The sequence below is a fragment of the Caretta caretta genome, chromosome 6 (assembly GCF_965140235.1).
Source record: "Caretta caretta isolate rCarCar2 chromosome 6, rCarCar1.hap1, whole genome shotgun sequence".
Classification (NCBI taxonomy): Eukaryota; Metazoa; Chordata; order Testudines; family Cheloniidae; genus Caretta; species Caretta caretta.
The window spans coordinates 10,990,966-11,010,381 of record NC_134211.1 but is presented as its reverse complement, the minus strand read 5'-3'; the positions used below and the strand labels follow the sequence as shown (position 1 = coordinate 11,010,381).

Genomic DNA, 19,416 nt, shown 5'->3' with positions numbered 1-19,416 from the left:
CCATCCAGGATCCTCCCTCAGGACTGGGGCGGGTGTTGCTTTGCACCAGCAGTGTGGCTGGCCGCATCTCCTCAGCCCAGGATCAGGCTCACTGTCCATAGGCAGAAGCCCCTATAGATCTGGGCTGAATCCCTTTGTTCAAAGTCTGAGGTGCATACGAGGACGGCAGGGGAGGGCTCCAGGCTGCAGGGAAGGGGGTGACCGAGGCCAGCAGTGACGCGTGGGTGCAATACATTCTCTAAGCCACCTGGGAAGGGTGAATTCTGATGGGAACGGAGCAGGGAGGGCTGCGCCAGCCTGTTTCCTCTGCCCACCCAGGTTAGTTTCTAGGCTCTGTATCACACTGGCGTCTGCCCGCTCCAGCCGACTGGGGGGCACTGTTGCACCAGGCCTGGTGGCTGCATGCGCCCTGGGTGACTGGCTCATCATCTGTCGTCCCCCAGCCCAAGCCCACCAAGGGGCGGATGCGCATCCACTGCCTGGAGAACGTGGACAAGGCGCTGCAGTTCCTCAAGGAGAAGCACGTGCACCTGGAGAACATGGGCTCCCACGACATTGTGGACGGCAACCACCGACTGGTGCTGGGCCTCATCTGGACCATCATCCTCCGCTTCCAGGTAGGCCTGGCTCTGAGCCCAGCTGGGGAGCAGGGCCATGGGCACATCCCCGGCTATAGCTTTTGGCGGCCAGGCTGTGCTGTGTGCAGGGAGCCGGGGGCACAGAATGAGGGGCGCTAGGCACTCGTTTACTCCCTTGTGCCAGCTCCCCGTTTCAGAGAGGGAAGCGGCCTTCGCAGAACTGCCTCCCCATGCCCGTCCCTTGTAGATGGACATGAGTGGGAGGGAGGGCAGCTGGGAGGCAGGAGCTGTGGAAGCTTCCTAAAAGTGGGGGGGCCACTGGCACCTGAAACATGGCCCCACCTTTGTGTTGCCCCGTACCTCTGAGGCCCCGCTCCTGCGCCGCCCCTTCCCCCTGAGGCCCCGCCCTTGCTCTGCCCCTTCCCACAAGGCCCCGCCTCCTACTCACTCATCCCCCCCCCCCCCGCTCACCCTTTCGGCTGGTAAAAAGTGGGGGCGGGGGGGAGTGGGGAGATAGGCCTTCCCTGTTCCGGTGCTGCTGCTGGGAGGGAACCTCGTCTCCCATCCTGTGAAACCTTTTGAGATTTCAGTAATTTTTGCCATCCCAAATCGGGGCAAAGAGTCCAAATTTTGACAATTTTCACAAACCGAAAAGCCAAAAAATGGCCCTGAACCAAAACCGTCAACACGTTTTGTTTCCATCTGGACTGTTTTCAGTGAAACAGAAAGGTTTTGTGCACTGTCACTAGCTCTGAGTTTCCAAACAAAACGTCCTTTTGAGCCACAAATCCGAAACCTCTCAAATGTCGAAATGGGACCCAAGCTGTTTCCCAATTTGTTTTTCTTTTCTTAAATGCGTTTTTGAGTTGAGAAATTCGTCGCCTCCCTCCAGCCCGTCCCTGCAAGATGGTTCAGTTTTGCTGGATCAGCATTTTTTTGACAAAAAATTCCAATTGTTTTGTTAGGAAATTGCTGCCCAGGGCTGCCCCCGGGCCGGCACAGCAGGGGTGTACACTGCACCTGGTGTGGGGCTGGCGCAGGGGGCCAGGCTGAGTCGCCGTCTGCTTGCTGAGCTGCTCCCGGGGCAGAGCCCTGGTAGAGACCTTGAGGAGAAGGGAGCGTGGGCAGGAGACAGACAGAAAGTCCTGCCTGTAAGGGGTGCTGGGCAGAAGGGAGAGCTGGCTTCCCAGCCCTGGGGTGCTCGGGACACAAAAGTCTTCTGCCTCTGCCGGCCTTTCCTGGTGATTTCAAATCCCAGGACCTCCCGAGTAGCTGGGCACATATGAACCTAAGACGGCTAGACAGCTCCTGCCTTGGGGGAAGCCCCTGTGCCGTATCCCGGCGGTAGGCTCGGGTTCATTCTGGAATGCTTTTTGTTCTTCTCTCAGATCGAAGACATCATCGTGCAGACTCCGGAAGGCCGCGAGACGCGCTCTGCCAAGGAAGCGCTGCTGCTCTGGTGTCAGATGAAGACCGCGGGGTATGAGCCAGCTAATGCTAGGAGCTAACAAACGTCCCCATCCCAGCATCAACAGAAGCAGACCGGCCACACGAGTCTGGCTTACGGGATCCAGCATTTTCCAGTCCAGGCTGCTGAATCAGAGCAGCATCTGGAGTTCCTACAATCTAATGGGCACACGAATCCCATTGGCACCAGCAGGGGGGGTATACATCTCTCGAATGGTCTAGTGGCCCTCTGGCTTGCTAGGCGCGTCTGGCCTTGCAAGAAGTTCCTGGCAGCGTAAGAAGTACATGGTATCTGGGTCTAGTGCTGAAAAACATGATAAGGCTGGGATCTCCCACGTGGCCCCCTCTGGGATTCAGGCTCCTGGCTCCCCTTTGCTTTTGGTAGGTTCTTCTGCATTTCCATGCACGTATCTGAGACAGCACTCTGGCCCTGCTTCCCACAGCCTGCGTCCATACAGCACAGGGGGGCAGGCCAAACACCCATCTAGACCTGCCTTTTAGTAGCCACACCCAGCTCAGTGCTTGGGCTGGAGGGTGACGCCGTGTTTCCTCTTTGTCATGCAGCTATCCCCACGTTAATGTGACCAACTTCACCTCCAGCTGGAAGGACGGCCTGGCCTTCAATGCCCTGATCCACAAGCACAGGTAAGAGCCCCATCACCACCCTAGCTAGCTGCTCTCCCCTCACCAACCCCTTTCCCCGTCATTAGGGTGGGCTCCGGGGCTAGGATGGCCCAGTGGTTTGTGCACTGCACTGGGACTTGAGAGACCTGGATTCAGTTCCCTGCTTTGCCCCACATTTGCTGGGTGACCTCGAGCAAGTCACTTAGGCCCCGTGCCTCAGTTTCCCTTCTGCCCCCTGGGGATAATAGCCCTGCCCTGCTGCTGAGGAGATGTGTTAGGGACTGTGAGGCGCCCAGATACTGCAGTGCTGGGGGCTGGAGAAGGACCCAGAGAGCTGCCAGGCTGTCAGCTTTGAAAGTGCCTTGCCACACGTCGTTTCATTCCGCTCCCCTAGTGCAGACCTTAAAGTTCCTCTGCACTATCAGGTCCGACTTGATCGACTTTAAGAACCTGGAGCATTCGAACGCCCGGCACAACTTGGAGCATGCCTTCAGCGTGGCAGAGCGGCAGCTGGGCATCACCCAGCTCCTCGACCCGGAAGGTAAGGGCCCCCTGGCTCCCATGTACACCCGCCCCCCGAGGTTACTGCAATGCACTCGGCTCTGTCTCACCCTGCCCTCACACAGGGTCGGAGCTGCATGGCACAGCTTAGCGCCAAATATTAAAGGCCACCTTAAAAATGAAACAATGCCTTAGTTATGTGTCAAGTGCACCGTCCCCCATCTGCAAGTTCCTGTGATGCTAGGGAGGAAGTGTGGCCTAGTGGGTAGAACATTGGACTGGGTCGTTGGGTTCTATTCCTGGGACTGGTGGGTGACCTGGGGCAAGTCATGGCCCCGCTGTGCCTCGGTTTCCCCATTTGTAAAAAAATGGGGCTGATGCTCTGCCCGCCTTTGGAAGGCGCTTTGGGCTCTACAGAGGACACGTGGTAGACAAGAGCCGGGTGCCATTGTTAGTTTGTAATCTTTGTATGAATGTTCTGCACAGGGCGCATGAGTGCTTCTTTTAAAAGCTGCAGCCTGCCGGTGCGCTGTAAGTTTCCCGCTTGGCCTTTTTAGAACAAGTGTAAACCCAAGACGAAGTCAATGGGCTTCCCAGAAAGGATCACTTTTGGTGAAATCTTTTATCAGAACAATGGCAGGAATTTCACGTTTACCACAACCCTGGGTTTCAGGGAAAGGAGATCTTGCAGCGGTGTTTTCGAGAGAGGTTTTGCTTTTGAAAATGGGCCGCTTTCAGATGCTGTGCATGGAATGTTCTCAGGGTTGTTTTAACTCACTTTGCATCTGCCATCGCGTGTGGGTGACTCCATCCCAGCGGGATGCTCAGGCACACACGACTGGGGATGACGGTTTAGTGTTAGGGCTCGGTATCGGTGCATCACAAGGCTACTGCTCACAATTTCAAGCCAGCACTTTTGTCCCAGAGTCCTTCACTGCTTTCTCGCCTTCTCTGCTGTGCAGATGTCTTCACGGAGAACCCCGATGAGAAATCCATCATCACCTATGTGGTGGCGTTTTACCACTACTTCTCCAAGATGAAGGTTCTGGCGGTGGAAGGGAAACGGGTTGGCAAGGTGAGCTCGGAGCCCTTACATAAGAACGGCCATACTGGGTCAGACCAAAGGTCCATCCAGCCCAGTATCCTGTTTGCCGACAGTGGCCAATGCCAGGTGCCCCAGAGGTAATGATCAAGTGATCTTTCTCCTGCCATCCATCTCCACCCTCTGACAATCGGAGGCTAGGGACACCATTCCTTACCCATCCTGGCTAATAGCCATTAATGGACTTAACCTCCATGAATTTATCCAGTTCTCTTTTAAACCCTGTTATAGTCCTGGCCTTCACAACCTCCTCAGGCAAGGAGTTCCACAGGCTGACTGTGCACTGTATGAAGAACTTCCTTTTCTTGTGTTAAGCCTGCTGCCCATTAATTTCATTTGGTGGCCCCTAGTTCTTATATAATGGGAACAAGTAAATAACTTTTCCTTATTCACTTTCTCCACACCACTCATGATTTTATATACCTCTATCATAACCCCCCTTGGTCTCCTCTTTTCCAAGCTGAAAAGTCCTAGCCTCTTTAATCTCTCCTCATACGGGACCTGATCCAAACCCCTAATCATTTTAGTTGCCCTTCTCTGAACCTTTTCTAATGCCAGTGTATCTTTTTTGAGATGAGGAGTGTCACGGAGTCCCTGGGCGATGCTCTGGAACTGCTCCCCATGAAGCCAGTCAGGACTCTGGGGCAGTCGCCTTTCTGTGAGCAGCCTGTCTTCAGGACACACAGCTCACGCAGCTTCCACCTTCCTGGGTCTGACCTCGGAGCATTCAGCATCCTCTGCCCCTCCGTGTGCTTCCCACAGCCAGTCCGCTCAGGCGGGGTCCTGGGGAAGCCAGAGGGTCCGGCACCCCAACTCCGCAGTCAGACGTGACTCTCAGCCAGCCAGTAAAACAGAAGGTTTATTAGACGACAGGAACATGGTCTAAAACAGAGCTTGCAGGTGCAGAGAACGGGACCCCTCAGCTGGGTCCATTTTGGGGGGCAGTGAGCCAGACAACCACGTCTGCACTTCACTCCATGTCCCAGCCAGCCCCAAACTGAAACTCCCCTCCAGCCCCTCCTCCTCTGGGCTTTGTTCCTTTCCCGGGCCAGGTGGTCACCTGATTCCTTTGTTCTCCAACCCTTTAGCTCTCACCTTGCAGGGGGGGAAGGGCCCAGGCCATCAGTTGCCAGGAAACAGGGTGTCGGCCATTCTCTGTGTCCAGACTCCTGCACACACATGCCCTCTAGGGCTCTGCAATGATCATACACCCTTACCCCACCCCCTAGATACTTAAGAACTGCCTAGGGGAAACTGAGGCACCCCCACACTATTCAGAGGAAACATTAAGAATAGTCCCACTTCGTCACAAGGAGACCACATCTGTACGCAGTATTCAAGATGTGGGCGTACCATGAATTTATATAAGGGGGCAATAAGATATTCTCCGTCTTATTCTCTATCCTCTCTATATTCTCTTTCTTAATGATTCCTAATGTCCTGTTCGCTTTATTGACTGCCACTGCACACTGCGTGGACGTCTTCAGAGAACTATCCACGATGACTCCAAGATCTCTTTCCTGATTTGTTGTAGCTAAATTAGCCCCCATCATATTGTATGTATAGTTGGGGTTATTTTTTCCCATGTGCATTACTTTACATTTATCCACATTAAATTTCATTTGCCATTTTGTTGCCCAATCACTTAGTTTGGTGAGATATTTTTGAAGTTCTTCACAGTCTGCTTTGGTCTTAACTATCTTGAGCAGTTTAGTATCGCCTGCAGACTTTGCCCCCTCACTGTTTACCCCTTTCTCCAGATCATTTATGAATAAGTTGAATTGGATTGGTCCTAGGACTGATCCTTGGGGAACACCACTAGTTACCCCTCTCCATTCTGAAAATTTACCATTTATTCCTACCCTTTGTTCCCTGTCTTTTAACCAGTTCTCAGTCCATGAAAGGATCTTCCCTCTTATCCCAAGACAACTTAATTTTCGTAAGAGTCTTTGGTGAGGGACCTTGTCAAAGGCTTTCTGGAAATCTAAGGTCACTATGTCCACTGGATCACCCTTGTCCACATGTTTGTTGACCCCTTCCAAGAACTCTAATAGATTAGTAAGACATGATCTCCCTTTACAGAAACCATGTTGACTTTTGCCCAACAATTTATGTTCTTCTATGTGTCTGACAATTTTATTCTTTACTATTGTTTCAACTAATTTGCCTGGTACTGACATTAGTCTGTAATTGCCGGAATCACCTCTAGAGCCCTTTTTAAATATTGGCATTACATTAGCTGTCTTCCAGTCATTGGATAGAGAAGCTGATTTAAAGGACAGGTTACTTACAAACCATAGTTAACAGTTCCGCAATTTTACATTTGGTTTGAGCCTTCTCTTGTGCCATGACCTTCCATTTCTTCTTTTCAGGCTTCACTGAGCTGAAAGCCATTATGTAAGTTCACAGAAAACATATAAAATATGCACAAGCAATGGAAACCAAGCAGACCCTACCAAAACATAGCTCTGGAGAGCTGTATCACAGCACCTCCTCCACAGGGATCTCCCAGGCCTGCTCCAATTTAGATCAGAGACATGTCACGGTCCATTCTTTGGTGTAGTCCTTAATTCAAAGGGCCAGGTCCCCAGCTGGTGTGAATTAGCTCCTTTGGAGTAAGTGGGTGCACGCCAGCTGAAGGTCTAGCCCAAGACGTTGATACAAAGCAGTGTATGCCAAAGTGTGGTACACACGAGCTCTTGCGTCTTCTAAGGGTTGTACAAATCGGTACTTATAGGGCATGAACCAGCTGCCTCTTAATCTCCTCTTGGATAAGCCAGCAGAGGCTCCTCGTGCTAGCAGGAGGCAGAAAGGCAGAAGGCGAGCCCATAGCAGGGTGTGGAATCTAGATAAATCCGGGCTAGAAAGAAAGTGCAAATTCTTAACAGGGAGGGGAGTTAAGCAATGGAAAATCAGACCCAGGGATGGGATGGGATGGGACGGGGTACTGGGTTCTCCATCACTTGGTGTCTGTAAATCCAGGCTGGATTGTATCTCTGAAAGCCCCTCTCTGGCTCAACCCTGAGTTCTGGGCTGGCCCAGGGATCACTGGGAGATGCTCCCGGGCATCGTCTGCAGAAGTTCAGACTGGATGCCCTGAATGGGCCCTACTGACCTTTAAGGCCTATGAATCTGTGAAACAGCATGTTCCTCTTTAAGGCCCGGCCCCGCCCCCACGCTGTAATGATGCTGCCTTTGGCAGGACACAACTGAGAGTAGCAGTTCAGGACAAATTGCTTAGAGCAGGGCAGTCACAGCCCAAAGCTGGGTGTCCTTTATTACTAAGGCACACCAAACCAGCCAAACAGAGAGGACTTCGGTTTTACCCCACTGGCTAACCAGAAGTGATACAAGCAATTCCCTCAGATACCCCAGTTCCCTTGTATCACCACCAGCACCGCTCCTTATGGGGATGAATAGTTATGAAAACCAATACCGCAGTAAAAGAAAAATGGCTCTCCCGATCCCAAAGGACCAAGTCCCAGACCCAGGTCAATATACAAGTTGTATCTTACCCACAAATCACGTTGTTGCCAATCCTTTAGAATCTAAAATCTAAAGGTTTATTCATAAAAAGAGAAATACAGATGAGAGCTAGAATTGGTGAAATGGAATCAATTACATACAGTAATGGCAGAGTTCTTGGTTCAGGCTTGTAGCAGTGATAGAATAAACTGCAGGTTCAAATCAAGTCCCTGGAGAACATCCACAGCTGGGATGGGTCATTCAGTCCTTCCTGCAGAGCTTCAGTATAGCAAAGTTCCTCCAGAGGTAAGAAGCAGGATTGACGACAAGATGGAGGAGCTGCAGCTGCCTTTTATAGTCCTTTTGCCACATGGCTTGTGCTTCCTTTGTTCCAAATACAAGCCACCCAGCACATGGCATGGAAAAACCTTAGCGTTCTGTCCATAGGCATGTCCCTGCATGCCTTGCTGAGTCACAAGGTGTTTATGCCTTCTCTCAATGGGTCGATTGTATCGCTGATGGTCCTTAGTGGGCCATCAAGTTGGCTAGGCAGTGCTGATGCCAACTTGTCTGGGATGTCATTCAGAAACATAGCACAAGTTTGAAATACAGACAGTATAGAGCCAATACTTATAACTTTAAATACAAAAATGATACATGCATAATCATAACCAGCACATCATAACCTTGTCATAGACACCTTAGGGGACCTCCTTTGTACAAGATTTGGTGCCACTATATGACCTTGGTTGCAACAATGATCTCTTCGGTCACAGTTCATGTCAATAACGTCACACCCGCCAACAGCACTTTCCATCCCCCTTGTCTCGAAGCCCCCAGGGCCCTAACTCAGTCTCTTCTCCCGGCTTTGGAAGCCAAGGGGTTAGGATGGGGTCTGGCCAGGAAACACCAATTCCCTTTTGTGAAAAAGGTCCCGGTTTCGGCATTTGTTTATATTTTACAGCAGCACAACAGCTAGCCCCTTCGGCAAGGGCCACGAGAAAACGAAAGGGAGCGAGAAAGAGAGAGAGAGAGACAGCCCCAGCCCAGCAGGCCCTGGTGGTCAGGGCTCTGGCCTGGGATGTGGGGGGCCCAGCCCTGGCCCAGCACAGCCTGGTGGTCAGGGCTCTGGCCTGCGATGTGGGGGGCCCAGCCCTGGCCCAGCACAGCCTGGTGGTCAGGGCTCTGGCCTGCGATGTGGGGGGCCCAGCCCTGGCCCAGCACAGCCTGGTGGTCAGGGCTCTGGCCTGGGATGTTGGGGGGCCAGCGGTAGCAGCATGGCCCAGTGGCTCCCCTGTGTACCCTCCCTGGGCACATGCACCCAGAGAGGGTCCCTTCATGCAGGAGCACAGACGCTGCCAGTGTTCATTGTTCTCCTCTGCTTTTCGAAGGTGATGGACCACTTGATGGAGACGGAGAGGATGATTGAGAGGTACGGAGGGCTGGCCTCTGACTTACTAACCTGGATCGAGCAAACCATCACTGTTCTCAACAGCCGCAAGTTTGCCAACTCCCTGATGGGGGTGCAGCAGCAGCTGCAGTGTTTCAGCACCTACCGCACCGTGGAAAAGCCCCCCAAGTAAGCAGCTCCTGGGTTACGCAGCCAGCTCTGCTGTACTTGCCGTCACTGCTGTCTTTAAAGTGTTCTTCATCCATCCCGCTCAATGAGCTGTACAAAGGAGGTAGCCTTATCTGCATGGTCCAGGTGGGGAAACTGAGGCACTGAGTGGCCATGACCCCCCCAAGGTTGCAGCACAGGTTGGTGGCAGAGCTGGGAATCAAACCCAGCCCTACTTGACTCCCATGCCAGTGCCCTGCCCACTAGACCACGCTGCCTCTCTTAATAATGATTCTTTACTGAAACGAAGTCCAAAGCAGTGGTTCTCAACCTTTATGGGCTCGGGATCTGTTTGTAACTTTTTATGGCCTGTCATGACCCAGTAAAATAGTCTGGGGGTGGAGGCTGTGGGGTGGTTTTGGTCACATCCTGCCCTCCAGGGGTGTCAGGGTTTGGGTCTTGCCCGCACTCACCCCACAGTGATGGCTCCTGCAGCTCCTGTGCTGTGGGGCTGGCTGGGCTTGAGTCTCCACTCCAGGTGTTACCACCTCTTCTCTGCACCTGATCCAGTTTGCATTCATCTTTCTTGAGTCTGGGTGACCAGAACTGGTCACACTATTCCAGAGGAGGCCCTACCAATGCCTCGCACAGTGTTACATTAGCTATCTCCTGTGGAAACACATGTAAGTTCACCCCATAATCACCCAGATGGTCTGCCTTCTGGCTTGCCTGGCCCTGAGCCCTGATCAGCCCGCCTGTTACTGACACCAGATGCCATAAGCGCTGTGGGGACTGAGCTGCCAGGGGCATGAATTTGGAACATGCTGTCCCTCAGTGATGGCATGAAAGGGACTGGCTCGGTCCGCCCGTTGTCTATAATCTCTCCCTTTCACCACGCAGGTTCCAGGAGAAGGGGAATCTCGAGGTTCTGCTCTTCACCATCCAGTCCCGGATGCGAGCTAACAATCAGAAAGCGTACACCCCTCATGAAGGGAGACTCGTGTCCGACATCAACCGGGTACCTGGCACTCCTGCTTCCCACCAGCATCGGGGGTTTAGGGTGGGGGTTCGTGGTCACTTAAGGGACAGCTGCACTGCAATCAGAGGAGTGACTGCACCTAGTGGTGACGTTCTCCAGCCATAGGCGCCGACTCCGTGGCTGCTCCAGAGCTGGAGCACCCATGGGGAAAAATTGGTGGGTGCTCTGCACTCACCGGCAGCCAAGCTCCCCGCCCCGCCCCACCACCCCAGCTCACCTCACCTCCGCCTCCGCCTCTCCCCTAAGCGCCACGTCCCTGCTTCTCCTCCCAGCACTTGCTACCGCAAAACAGCTGTTTCGCAGTGTAACAAGCTGTGGGAGGGAGGGGGAGGAGCAGGAACGCAGCGCACTCAGGGGAGGAGGCGGGGAAGAGGCAGGACAGGGGTGGGGATTTGGGGAAGGAGTCAAATAGGGGCAGGGAGGGGGCGGAGTTGGGGCAGGGACTTTGGGGAAGGAGTAGGAATGGGGGTGGGGCAGGATGGAGCTGGGGCAGGGCCGGAGCCAGGAGGATTCGAGCACCAGGAGCACCAGGTGCCAGGAGAAGTTGGCACCTATGTACCCAGCCAGCTTTGATCTAGCAAATAGCATCAGAGGAGTGGCAGTATAGGCTGGCCTGGGTGGGGACACACAGCCCATGCTGCTTCCCTGCTGTCTGCACCCAAGCTAGCTAGATCCAAGCTACACGTGAGTTCTGATTGCAGCGTAGACAGGCCCTGAGACGCAGTCCAGAATGGGTGGGGGGCCTCCCCCCCACGTTGTCCTCACTTGCTGACCACACTTTTTGGCTATACTCCGCTTTGGATGCCCGTTTTGCAGCTCGCCCATTGTCCCCGGTTGTCGCCATACACCCAAGGGGAAGGGCCAGTTAGCATTGCATGCAGCAGAGCACTTAGCCCCCTGCTCAGGACGCATGCTGCAAGCTCACATTGAAGCCAGGGGGACTTAAACAGGCGCTTAACATTACGCGTGTGCTTCCCTGGATTTCCTTAGGGCTCAGCGATCGTTTCCCATGTAAATACAGAGATACAGTATAGATTTCAGTGTGGCTACAAGGGAGGGGAGATCTCACCCCCCGGGGCTGGCTGGCACTTTGCTGAAGCAGCAAGAGGCCCGTGGGGCCAAAGGCCATTGGGGGAGACAGCCAGCAGGGGAGCAGAACGCTTTCTGGCTGGTGCTGCAATGGGCTGTCTGTAGGGACCGTTATTAGCCCTTTCTGGGCCTGCCAGCTGGTTTCGCATGCCCGGTGGCACCTCATTCTTTCCTGTGATGCCTCTGGGCAGGCCTGGGAATGGCTGGAGAAGGCGGAGCACGAGCGGGAGCTGGCCCTGAGGAACGAGCTTATTCGGCAGGAGAAGCTGGAACAGCTGGCCAGGCGCTTCGACCGCAAGGCGGCCATGCGGGAGACGTGGCTGAGCGAAAACCAGCGCCTGCTGGCCCAGGTATGGGGCGCGGGCTGTGGGTGGGGAGACACAGCATGCCAACCCTCCCAGTTTCACCGGGAGTCTCCCAGAATCAGGCCCTGTCTCCCAGAGGCTACTGCAGCCAGACTGGGAGATTTTGGGCACTAACAGTCCGGCAGCACAGTGGGACGAAGGCAGGCTCCCTGCCCTCCCTGGCCCCGTGGCACTCCCGGAAGCAGCCAGCACCAACCCTGCGGCCTGAGGGGGAGGGGGTCTCTGCGCACTGCCCCCGCCCTAAGCACCAACTCCACAGCTTCCACTGACTGGGAATTGCTGCCAATGGGAGCTGCGGGGGATGGTGCCTGCGGGCAGGGGTGGCGCACAGAGACTCCCTGGTCCTGCCACTAGGAGCCGCTGCCAGAGGGATGTGCCAGTCGTTTTCAGGAACCGCCCAAGGTAAGTGCCGCCCCCCTCACCTCCTCCCACACCCCAACCCCCTGCCCCAGCCCAGAGCCTGCACCCCTCACCCAAAATCCCTGCCAGAGCCTGACCCTGCACCCCCTCCTGCACTTCAAACTCAGCCTGTAGCCCCCTCCCACACCAAACTCCCTCCCAGACCCCGACCCCTCACCCCCTCCTGCACCCAAACTCCCTCCCAGAGCCTGCACCCCGTCCTGCACCCCAACCCCCTGCCCCAGGCTCAACCCGGAGCCAACTCCTACACTCCAAATCCCTTGGCCCCAGCCCAGAGCCCGCACCCCCCTCCCGCACCTCAACCCCCTGCCTCAGCCTGGTGAAAGAGAGTGAGGGTGGGGAAGAGTGAGCAAGGGAGGGATGGGGGGGCTGGAGTGAGCAGGAGTGGGGCCTCAGAGAAGGGGCGTGGCATGGGTGGGGCCCTGAGGAAGGGGCGGGGCAAGGGTGTTTGGGTTTGTGCCATTAGACAGTTGGCAACCCTACACAGTAGGCCAGACCTGCGGCTGCCGTACTCTGAAGGCGGTGGGGTTTTGCTGATTCGCAGCACCCTGCGGGGGACGGTGGGGAGGGGGTGTGCTGTGACCTGCAGCGACTGCGTAGCAGTGAGCACAGAGCTCCGGAGGCCGTCTGTGCAGAGCTGCTCTTCCAAGCAGAGCGTCGCTTTACCCCGCTTCTCCTCACGACCCTGCCTCCACCCTTTGTCCTGCGAGCAGTGCCCGGCTCCACTCAGGGCTGGCTCCAGCTGCTGCTGCGCATGGCCCAGCCGGGACTGACCCAGGGTCCTCCGAAACGAACCGCAAGCGCAGCTACAGTGGGAGCTAAAGGTCTGTAACTGGGCTGGGACAGCTCATCTCCTCGGTGGATCCAGCCCGGGGAGGGACCTGGATCTAGAGCCAGGCAATTATTTTGTACAAAGCCCTTTTGGGAGAAAAATGCAGATTTGGCGGGTGGAAACGCCACATTCTCAACACATTTAAAAAAAAATCTGGAAGAATTGAAACTTTTTGATTTTCTGATTCTAAACGACCTTTGGTCTTCATATTTTCTTAAATTTATATTTAAAAACAATAAAACCATGTTTAAAAATAGTCCAAATCGAAATGAAGCGTTGAGAAAAAACATAATTTTCGGTGCAGCCTAAAACAATTCCCTCCCCCACGCCTGGCCGAGTTTTCAGAATTGCTGGCAAAAGGAGAAGTCCGTTGTCTGCCCAGCTGTGCAGGTGACACATCCTCCCCCGTGGGTTCCACCCAGACCCCACTCCCGCTTGGAGCACGGGCCCTTTGCTCTCTGCGCTGCACACGGATACGTAAGGGCAAGGATGGGGCCTGGAGGCACGTTTGGTGCCTGTTCACGGTCCTGCTGGATAGAGGTGCAGGCAGCTGGACTCCCGACCGGTGGGGTTTGGAGACTCCGTTCCCATTAATGGCGTTGGGAAGCCCACGCCCCGCTCTCTGTGGCACGGCTGCAAGGGGGGGCTGCGTCTGACCAGGGCTGTTTCTGGACAGGATAATTTCGGCTGCGACCTGCCAGCGGTGGAGGCTGCCAAGAAGAAGCACGAGGCCATCGAGACGGACACGGCAGCCTACAAGGAGCGGGTGCAGGCCATCGAGGAGGTGGCCCGGGAGCTGGAGGCGGAGAACTACCATGACATCAAGCGCATCAAGGCCCGGAAGGACAACATCCTGCGGCTGTGGGACTACCTGCTGGAGCTGCTCCACGCCCGGCGCCAGCGGCTCGAGATGAACCTGACGCTGCAGCAGCTCTTCCAGGACATGCTGCACGGCATCAAATGGATGGACGAGATGAAGGTGAGGCCGGGGGGCTGAGCAACGCCAAGGGCGGGAGTGGAGCCTGCTATCCATGGGGGCCGGTGGCCTAAGTTCCTTGTAAGCTGCGCGACGGAGCTGCTGCTGCCAGGGAGAGATGCCTCTCACCCGGCCCCAAGCTGCTGCGGCTAGAGAGGGCTGCGGGGGAGTCCTCTCTTCCCACTGCAGCTCCGGGGCAGCGTGCACCCCAAACTGCTGATTCCCGGCCCCACCCCAGAGCCCGCACCCCCAGCCAGAGCCCTCATCTCCTCACACTCTAACCCTCTGCCCTAGCTCTGAGCCCCCTCCCGCACCCCAAACTCCTCATCCCTAGCACCTTATGAGCTAGGGGCAGGACTATTATTGCCCCCTTGGGGGAAACTGAAGCATCCGGGGGTTCAGTGCCCAAGGGCACACAGCAAGTCAGTGAAAGAACAGGGAGAAGAGCCCAAGTCTCTAGAGCAGGGGTCTGGGAACCACAACAGCCAAGCAGGCCCCGTGGCATGGGCACAGCATGCTGCAGGCGAGGGCCGGGGAAAGGAAACGTAGCTTCTCTTTCGTGTCATCAAAACCAGGGTAAATGATTAGCCCTGCCCTCTCGCCCTGCTCTGCGTAGGCGCGGCTCTTGTCGCCCGAGTTCGGCAAGCACCTACTGGAAGCGGAGGACCTGCTGCAGAAGCATAAGCTGCTGGAAGCTGACATGGCTCTCCAGGCGGAGAAGGTGCACGCCGTGAGCGCGGCGGCCCTTGCGTTTGCCAACGGCGACGGTAGGTGGAAGCGGTGAGCGACGCATCTCATGCCTGTGGGGCCGGCTGCGGAGGGCGAGGCTGGGAGAGAGCCCATTAAAGGGACCCCTCTGCGGGCCTGTCATCACACTCTCACTTCTCCTCAACCCTGCCCCATGCCAGCCCTCGGCTTGTTCTGCCTTTCCCTGGGTGCCTCGGCTTTTGTCTCTGGTGAGGAGGTGCAGGTCCCAGGGCCGAAAGCCGGCTGTGTTCTTACTTCCCCAGGGCAGGCCAGTGCATCGAAAACTCGCTTGGCCAGAGGGAGCACGGCGAATGGGAGAGGGCCTGGAACTAGGGAGACTGGGTTCAGCACCTGGCTTTGCTGCGGGCTGCATGATGTCAGCACGGCACTTAGGGTGTGTCTACACTGTAGCTGGGAGGTGGGATTCCCAACTCCGTCAGTGCACTGGCCCTGCAGGTGGTGGCTATCGGCACCCTAGCCCTGCAGGAGGCCAGCCATCAGGGCGCGCTAGCACTGCGGGCGGGCTGGGGGGGTGGCCGTCAGGGCGCGCTGGCCCTGCCGGGGGGGGGGGGTGGCCATCATCGCGCCAATTTTGCTCAATCTAGCACCTAAAAACAGCAGTGTGGCTTGGAGCGGATGCGGGGTGGGGGAGGCAGGCAGGGTCTCCCCCCCAGATTTGCTGCTTGGCTTATACTGAGCATGCTCACACAGACTGAGCATGGTCAGTAACACTGCTGAAGCCGGCTGCCACCACTCCACCACCCTGGCCCCCCGCTATGGGTAGGGCAGGCACGGGTCGCCACAAGTACCTCTCCCAGTGCTGGGAATGGCCCCTCCCCGCTGCTGTGTAGTCACAGCCTTAGTCTCTCTGGCCCCCGCTGTGACATGGGGATGACAATTGGTAGGGAGGGGCGGCTGTCTGTGCCTTACCTCGAGAGAGCTCTGCCCCGCCCGGGCGGCAGGAGGGACGGGATGGCTGTTGAGATCTAGAGAAGAGGCCTCCTTGGTGATGGATTTTCATTCTTTAAAGCTGCCTGCAATTCTGTCCCCTCCCCCGCGCAGGCTATCGGCCGTGCGACCCCCAGGTGATCCGGAACCGCGTCAGCCACCTGCAGCTGTGCCACCAGGAGCTGCTGGCGATGGCCGCCGAGAGGAAGGCTCGCCTGGAGCAGTCCAAGCGCCTGTGGAAGTTCTTCTGGGAGCTGGACGAGGCGGAGAGCTGGATCAAAGAGAAGGAGCAAATCTATTCCTCCTTGGATTACGGGAAAGACCTGACCAGCCTCCTCATCCTGCAGCGGAAGCACAAGGCCTTTGAGGACGAGCTGCAGGGCCTAGGCACCCGCCTGCGTCAGACCATCCAGGATGGGGGAGACATGGTGGCCCAGAAGCACTTCGGCTCCTCCAGGATCCAAGGCAGGACGGAGGAGGTGAAGGCGCTGTGGGCGCAGCTCCAGGAGCTGGCCTCGTTCCGCAAGAAGAACCTGCAGGATGCCGAGAGCTTCTTCCAGTTCCAGGTGGACGCGGACGACCTGAAGGCCTGGCTGCAGGATGCCCATCGCCTGGTGTCCAGCGACGAGGTGGGCCACGATGAGTCCTCCACGCAGGCCCTGGTCAGAAAGCACCGAGACCTCCTGGACGAGGTGGCGGACAACAAGAGAGTTATGGACAGCCTGAGCCAGCAGGCCCAGAGCTTCCCGGCCGAGCTGCAGGGCGCACCGGAGTTCCGAAACCGGCTGCAGGCCATCCAGACCCTCTACGCCGAGGTGGTGTCCCTGGCTGAGCTGCGCAGGCAGAAGCTGCAGGATGCCCTGGACCTCTACACGATCTTCAGCGAGACGGACGCCTGCGAGCTCTGGATGAGTGAGAAGGAGAAGTGGCTGGAGCAGATGGAGATCCCAGACACGCTAGAGGACTTGGACGTAGTGCAGCACAGGTACCTGGGCTACCACCATCGGGGACAGCCAGGGACCCCCTCCCTCTGCCCCCCGACCCTAATCCCGACCCTGACCTAGCTAGATACATGTAGGACCTGGTTGTGAAGCACAGATGGTCCCTTCAGGGGCAGCCTCTCTTTATTCCAGCGCGTCATGCTTTGCCCCTTCCGGCAGTGCCCAGGGTTTGGAAGGGGGTGTGTGGCTCCTAGCCCCCTTGGCTCCCTTCTTTCTGTGCTCAGCAGCGGGCACGGAGCCTTGCTTTGTGTTCTACGGCCCCAGCCCCATTCCTAGCCCACCCCAGCTCTGCTCACGAACCTTGCATGTCATCGTCAGCGTTAGCACTGCTGCTCCATCTGCCGGTGCTGGCGCAGGGCTCTGGGCACTTTGCCCAGGGTGCGCGTGGCACCAGAGGGAAGGCAGCGGAGAATGCCTTGTGCCCTGGGCCTGTGCCCCGCTCAGCCAGGGAGGGGACCTTAGGCACAGCTGCTGCGGAGTTGGGCAATCCCGGCGCTGCCCTGCGAATTGCTGCCTGTGTGATTGCAGGTTTGACATCCTGGATCGGGAGATGAGCACACCAGCCTCCCAGATTGACGGCATCAACCGCGCAGCCACCAGCCTCGTCGAGAGCGGGCACCCGCGCAGCGGCCGCATCAGGCAGTGCCAGGAGCGTCTGAACGCCAGGTACTGCCCCACCCCTCTGCTGCCCAGAGAGCGGTACTGCCAGCGTGGAGAGCCACACTAGCTGTGTCCCGGGCCTGCCTGTCTGGGACACGGACGTCTGGATGCTTCACAGTGATCCTGTCCCCAGGAGCTGCATATTCAGTGTGTGCTCATGCTAAAACCACAGTGGGCGTCCCATCCTGATGCTGGCTGCATTAACCCTTTGCTAGGATCCCCAGGACCAAAGAAGATATATTAGAATCGGAAAAGGTACAGAGAAGGGGGGAGGGGAATGATGAGGGGTATGGAACAGTTTCCAGAGGAGGAGAGATTAAAAAGACGGGGACTTTTGTTAAAGAGACAACTAAGGGAGGTCTATAAAATCATGACTGGTTTGGGGAAAGTGAATAAGGAAGTGTTATTTACCCCTTCACGTAACACAAGAACTAGAGGTCACCCAATGAAATTAACAGGCAGCCGGTTTAAAACAAACAAAAGGAAGTACTTCTTCACACAACACACGATCAACCTGTGGAACCTCTTGCCAGGGGATGTTGTGAAGGCCAAAAGTATAACAGGGTTAAAAAAAGAATGAGAGAAGTTCGTGGAGGATAGGTCCATCAATGGCTATTAGCCAAAGTGGTCAGGGATGCTACCTTATGCTCTGAGTGTCCGTAGCCTCTGACTGCCAGTCAGTGGGACTGGACACCAGTGGATGGATCACTTGCTATATAACCCCATATAAATCCATGGTGGGCCCACATCTTGAATACTGTGTGACGGGTTGGACCCCCCCAATCTGTGATGACACCTGATGTGCTGGGGTCCCACTGGTTCCGCCCATTCCACCAGCCTGGGTTTCCTCACCCTGTCCTAGCTGTGCCAGGCCCTTAAGCCTTCTCCAGCACACACACACAGGTAGGGACACATGCAGCTGCCAATGGACACAGAGACACTGAGATCAGCTCTGTGTGGGAGGAATCGGCTCGGGGATTTACCCAGCACTCATGTGCACACCCCCTCTGGGGAGTAATATGCACAGCTTCTTCTCCCCCTCCCACCCCATATGAATTGCACAAACTGAGTTATGTTATAAATAAGAAATAAGTTTATTATTAACTACAAAATGTAAATGTTAAGTGATTTTAAGGGATAGCAAACAGAACAAAGCAGATTACTGAGCAAGTAAGCTTAATACACTAAAGAAACAGGTTACACATAGTAATTTCTCACCCTAAATGTTGTTTAGGCAGGTTGGTAGAGTTTCTGCAGCTCAGAGTTCCAGTTATGTCTCTTTATGGGCTAGATCCCTGTTCTCAGCCTGGACTCACCCCTGCCTTTCCCTTCAGGTGTGTCAAGGTTCCTTCCTTGCTCTGAACTCTAGGGTACAGATGTGGGGACCTGCATGAAAGACCCCCTAAGATTATTTTTACCAGCTTAGGTTAAAAGCTGCCACCAACAAAGTGTTACACAAAGAACAGGGGAAGTGCCCACTTGGAAACGTCTCCCCCCCCAAAATATCCCCTCAAACACTGCACCCCCTTTCCTGGGGAAGGCTTGATAAAAATCCTCACCAATTTGCATAGGTGAACACAGACCCAAACCCTTGGATCTTAAGAACAATGAAAAGCAATCAGGTTCTTAAAAGAAGAATTTTAATTAAAGAAAAAGTAAAAGAATCACCTCTGTAAAATCAGGATGATAAATACCTTACAGGGTAATCAGATTCAAAACAGAGAATCCCTCTAGGCAAAACCCTTAAGTTACAAAAGACACAAAAACAGGAATATACATTCCATTCAGCACAACTTATTTATCAGCCATTTAAACAAAACAGAATCTAACGCATATCTAACTAGATTGCTTACTAACTCTTTACAGGAGTTCTGACCTGCATTCCTGCTCTGTTCCCGGCAAAAACATCACACAGACAGAGAGACCCTTTGTTCCCCCCCAAGCTTTGAAAGTATCTTGTCTCCTCATTGGTCATTTTGGTCAGGTGCCAGCGAGGTTATCTTAGCTTCTTAACCCTTTACAGGTGAAAGGGTTTTTCCCCTGG

The 19,416-nt window shown here is 55.3% G+C and overlaps 1 protein-coding gene across 1 annotated transcript in view; it reads left to right on the top strand.

Moving 5' to 3' along the window:
* Positions 1-19,416, top strand: part of SPTB (spectrin beta, erythrocytic) — a 134,624-nt gene that overhangs the window by 54,842 nt on the left and 60,366 nt on the right. The window contains exons 4-15 of the mRNA XM_048854341.2: positions 444-617; positions 1,967-2,058; positions 2,610-2,690; positions 3,095-3,210; positions 4,133-4,245; positions 9,129-9,316; positions 10,196-10,313; positions 11,615-11,773; positions 13,717-14,019; positions 14,633-14,783; positions 15,826-16,696; positions 17,241-17,378. Coding sequence (XP_048710298.2) covers positions 444-617; positions 1,967-2,058; positions 2,610-2,690; positions 3,095-3,210; positions 4,133-4,245; positions 9,129-9,316; positions 10,196-10,313; positions 11,615-11,773; positions 13,717-14,019; positions 14,633-14,783; positions 15,826-16,696; positions 17,241-17,378 — 2,504 coding nt within the window. The remainder of the gene's footprint in view (positions 1-443; positions 618-1,966; positions 2,059-2,609; positions 2,691-3,094; positions 3,211-4,132; positions 4,246-9,128; positions 9,317-10,195; positions 10,314-11,614; positions 11,774-13,716; positions 14,020-14,632; positions 14,784-15,825; positions 16,697-17,240; positions 17,379-19,416) is intronic.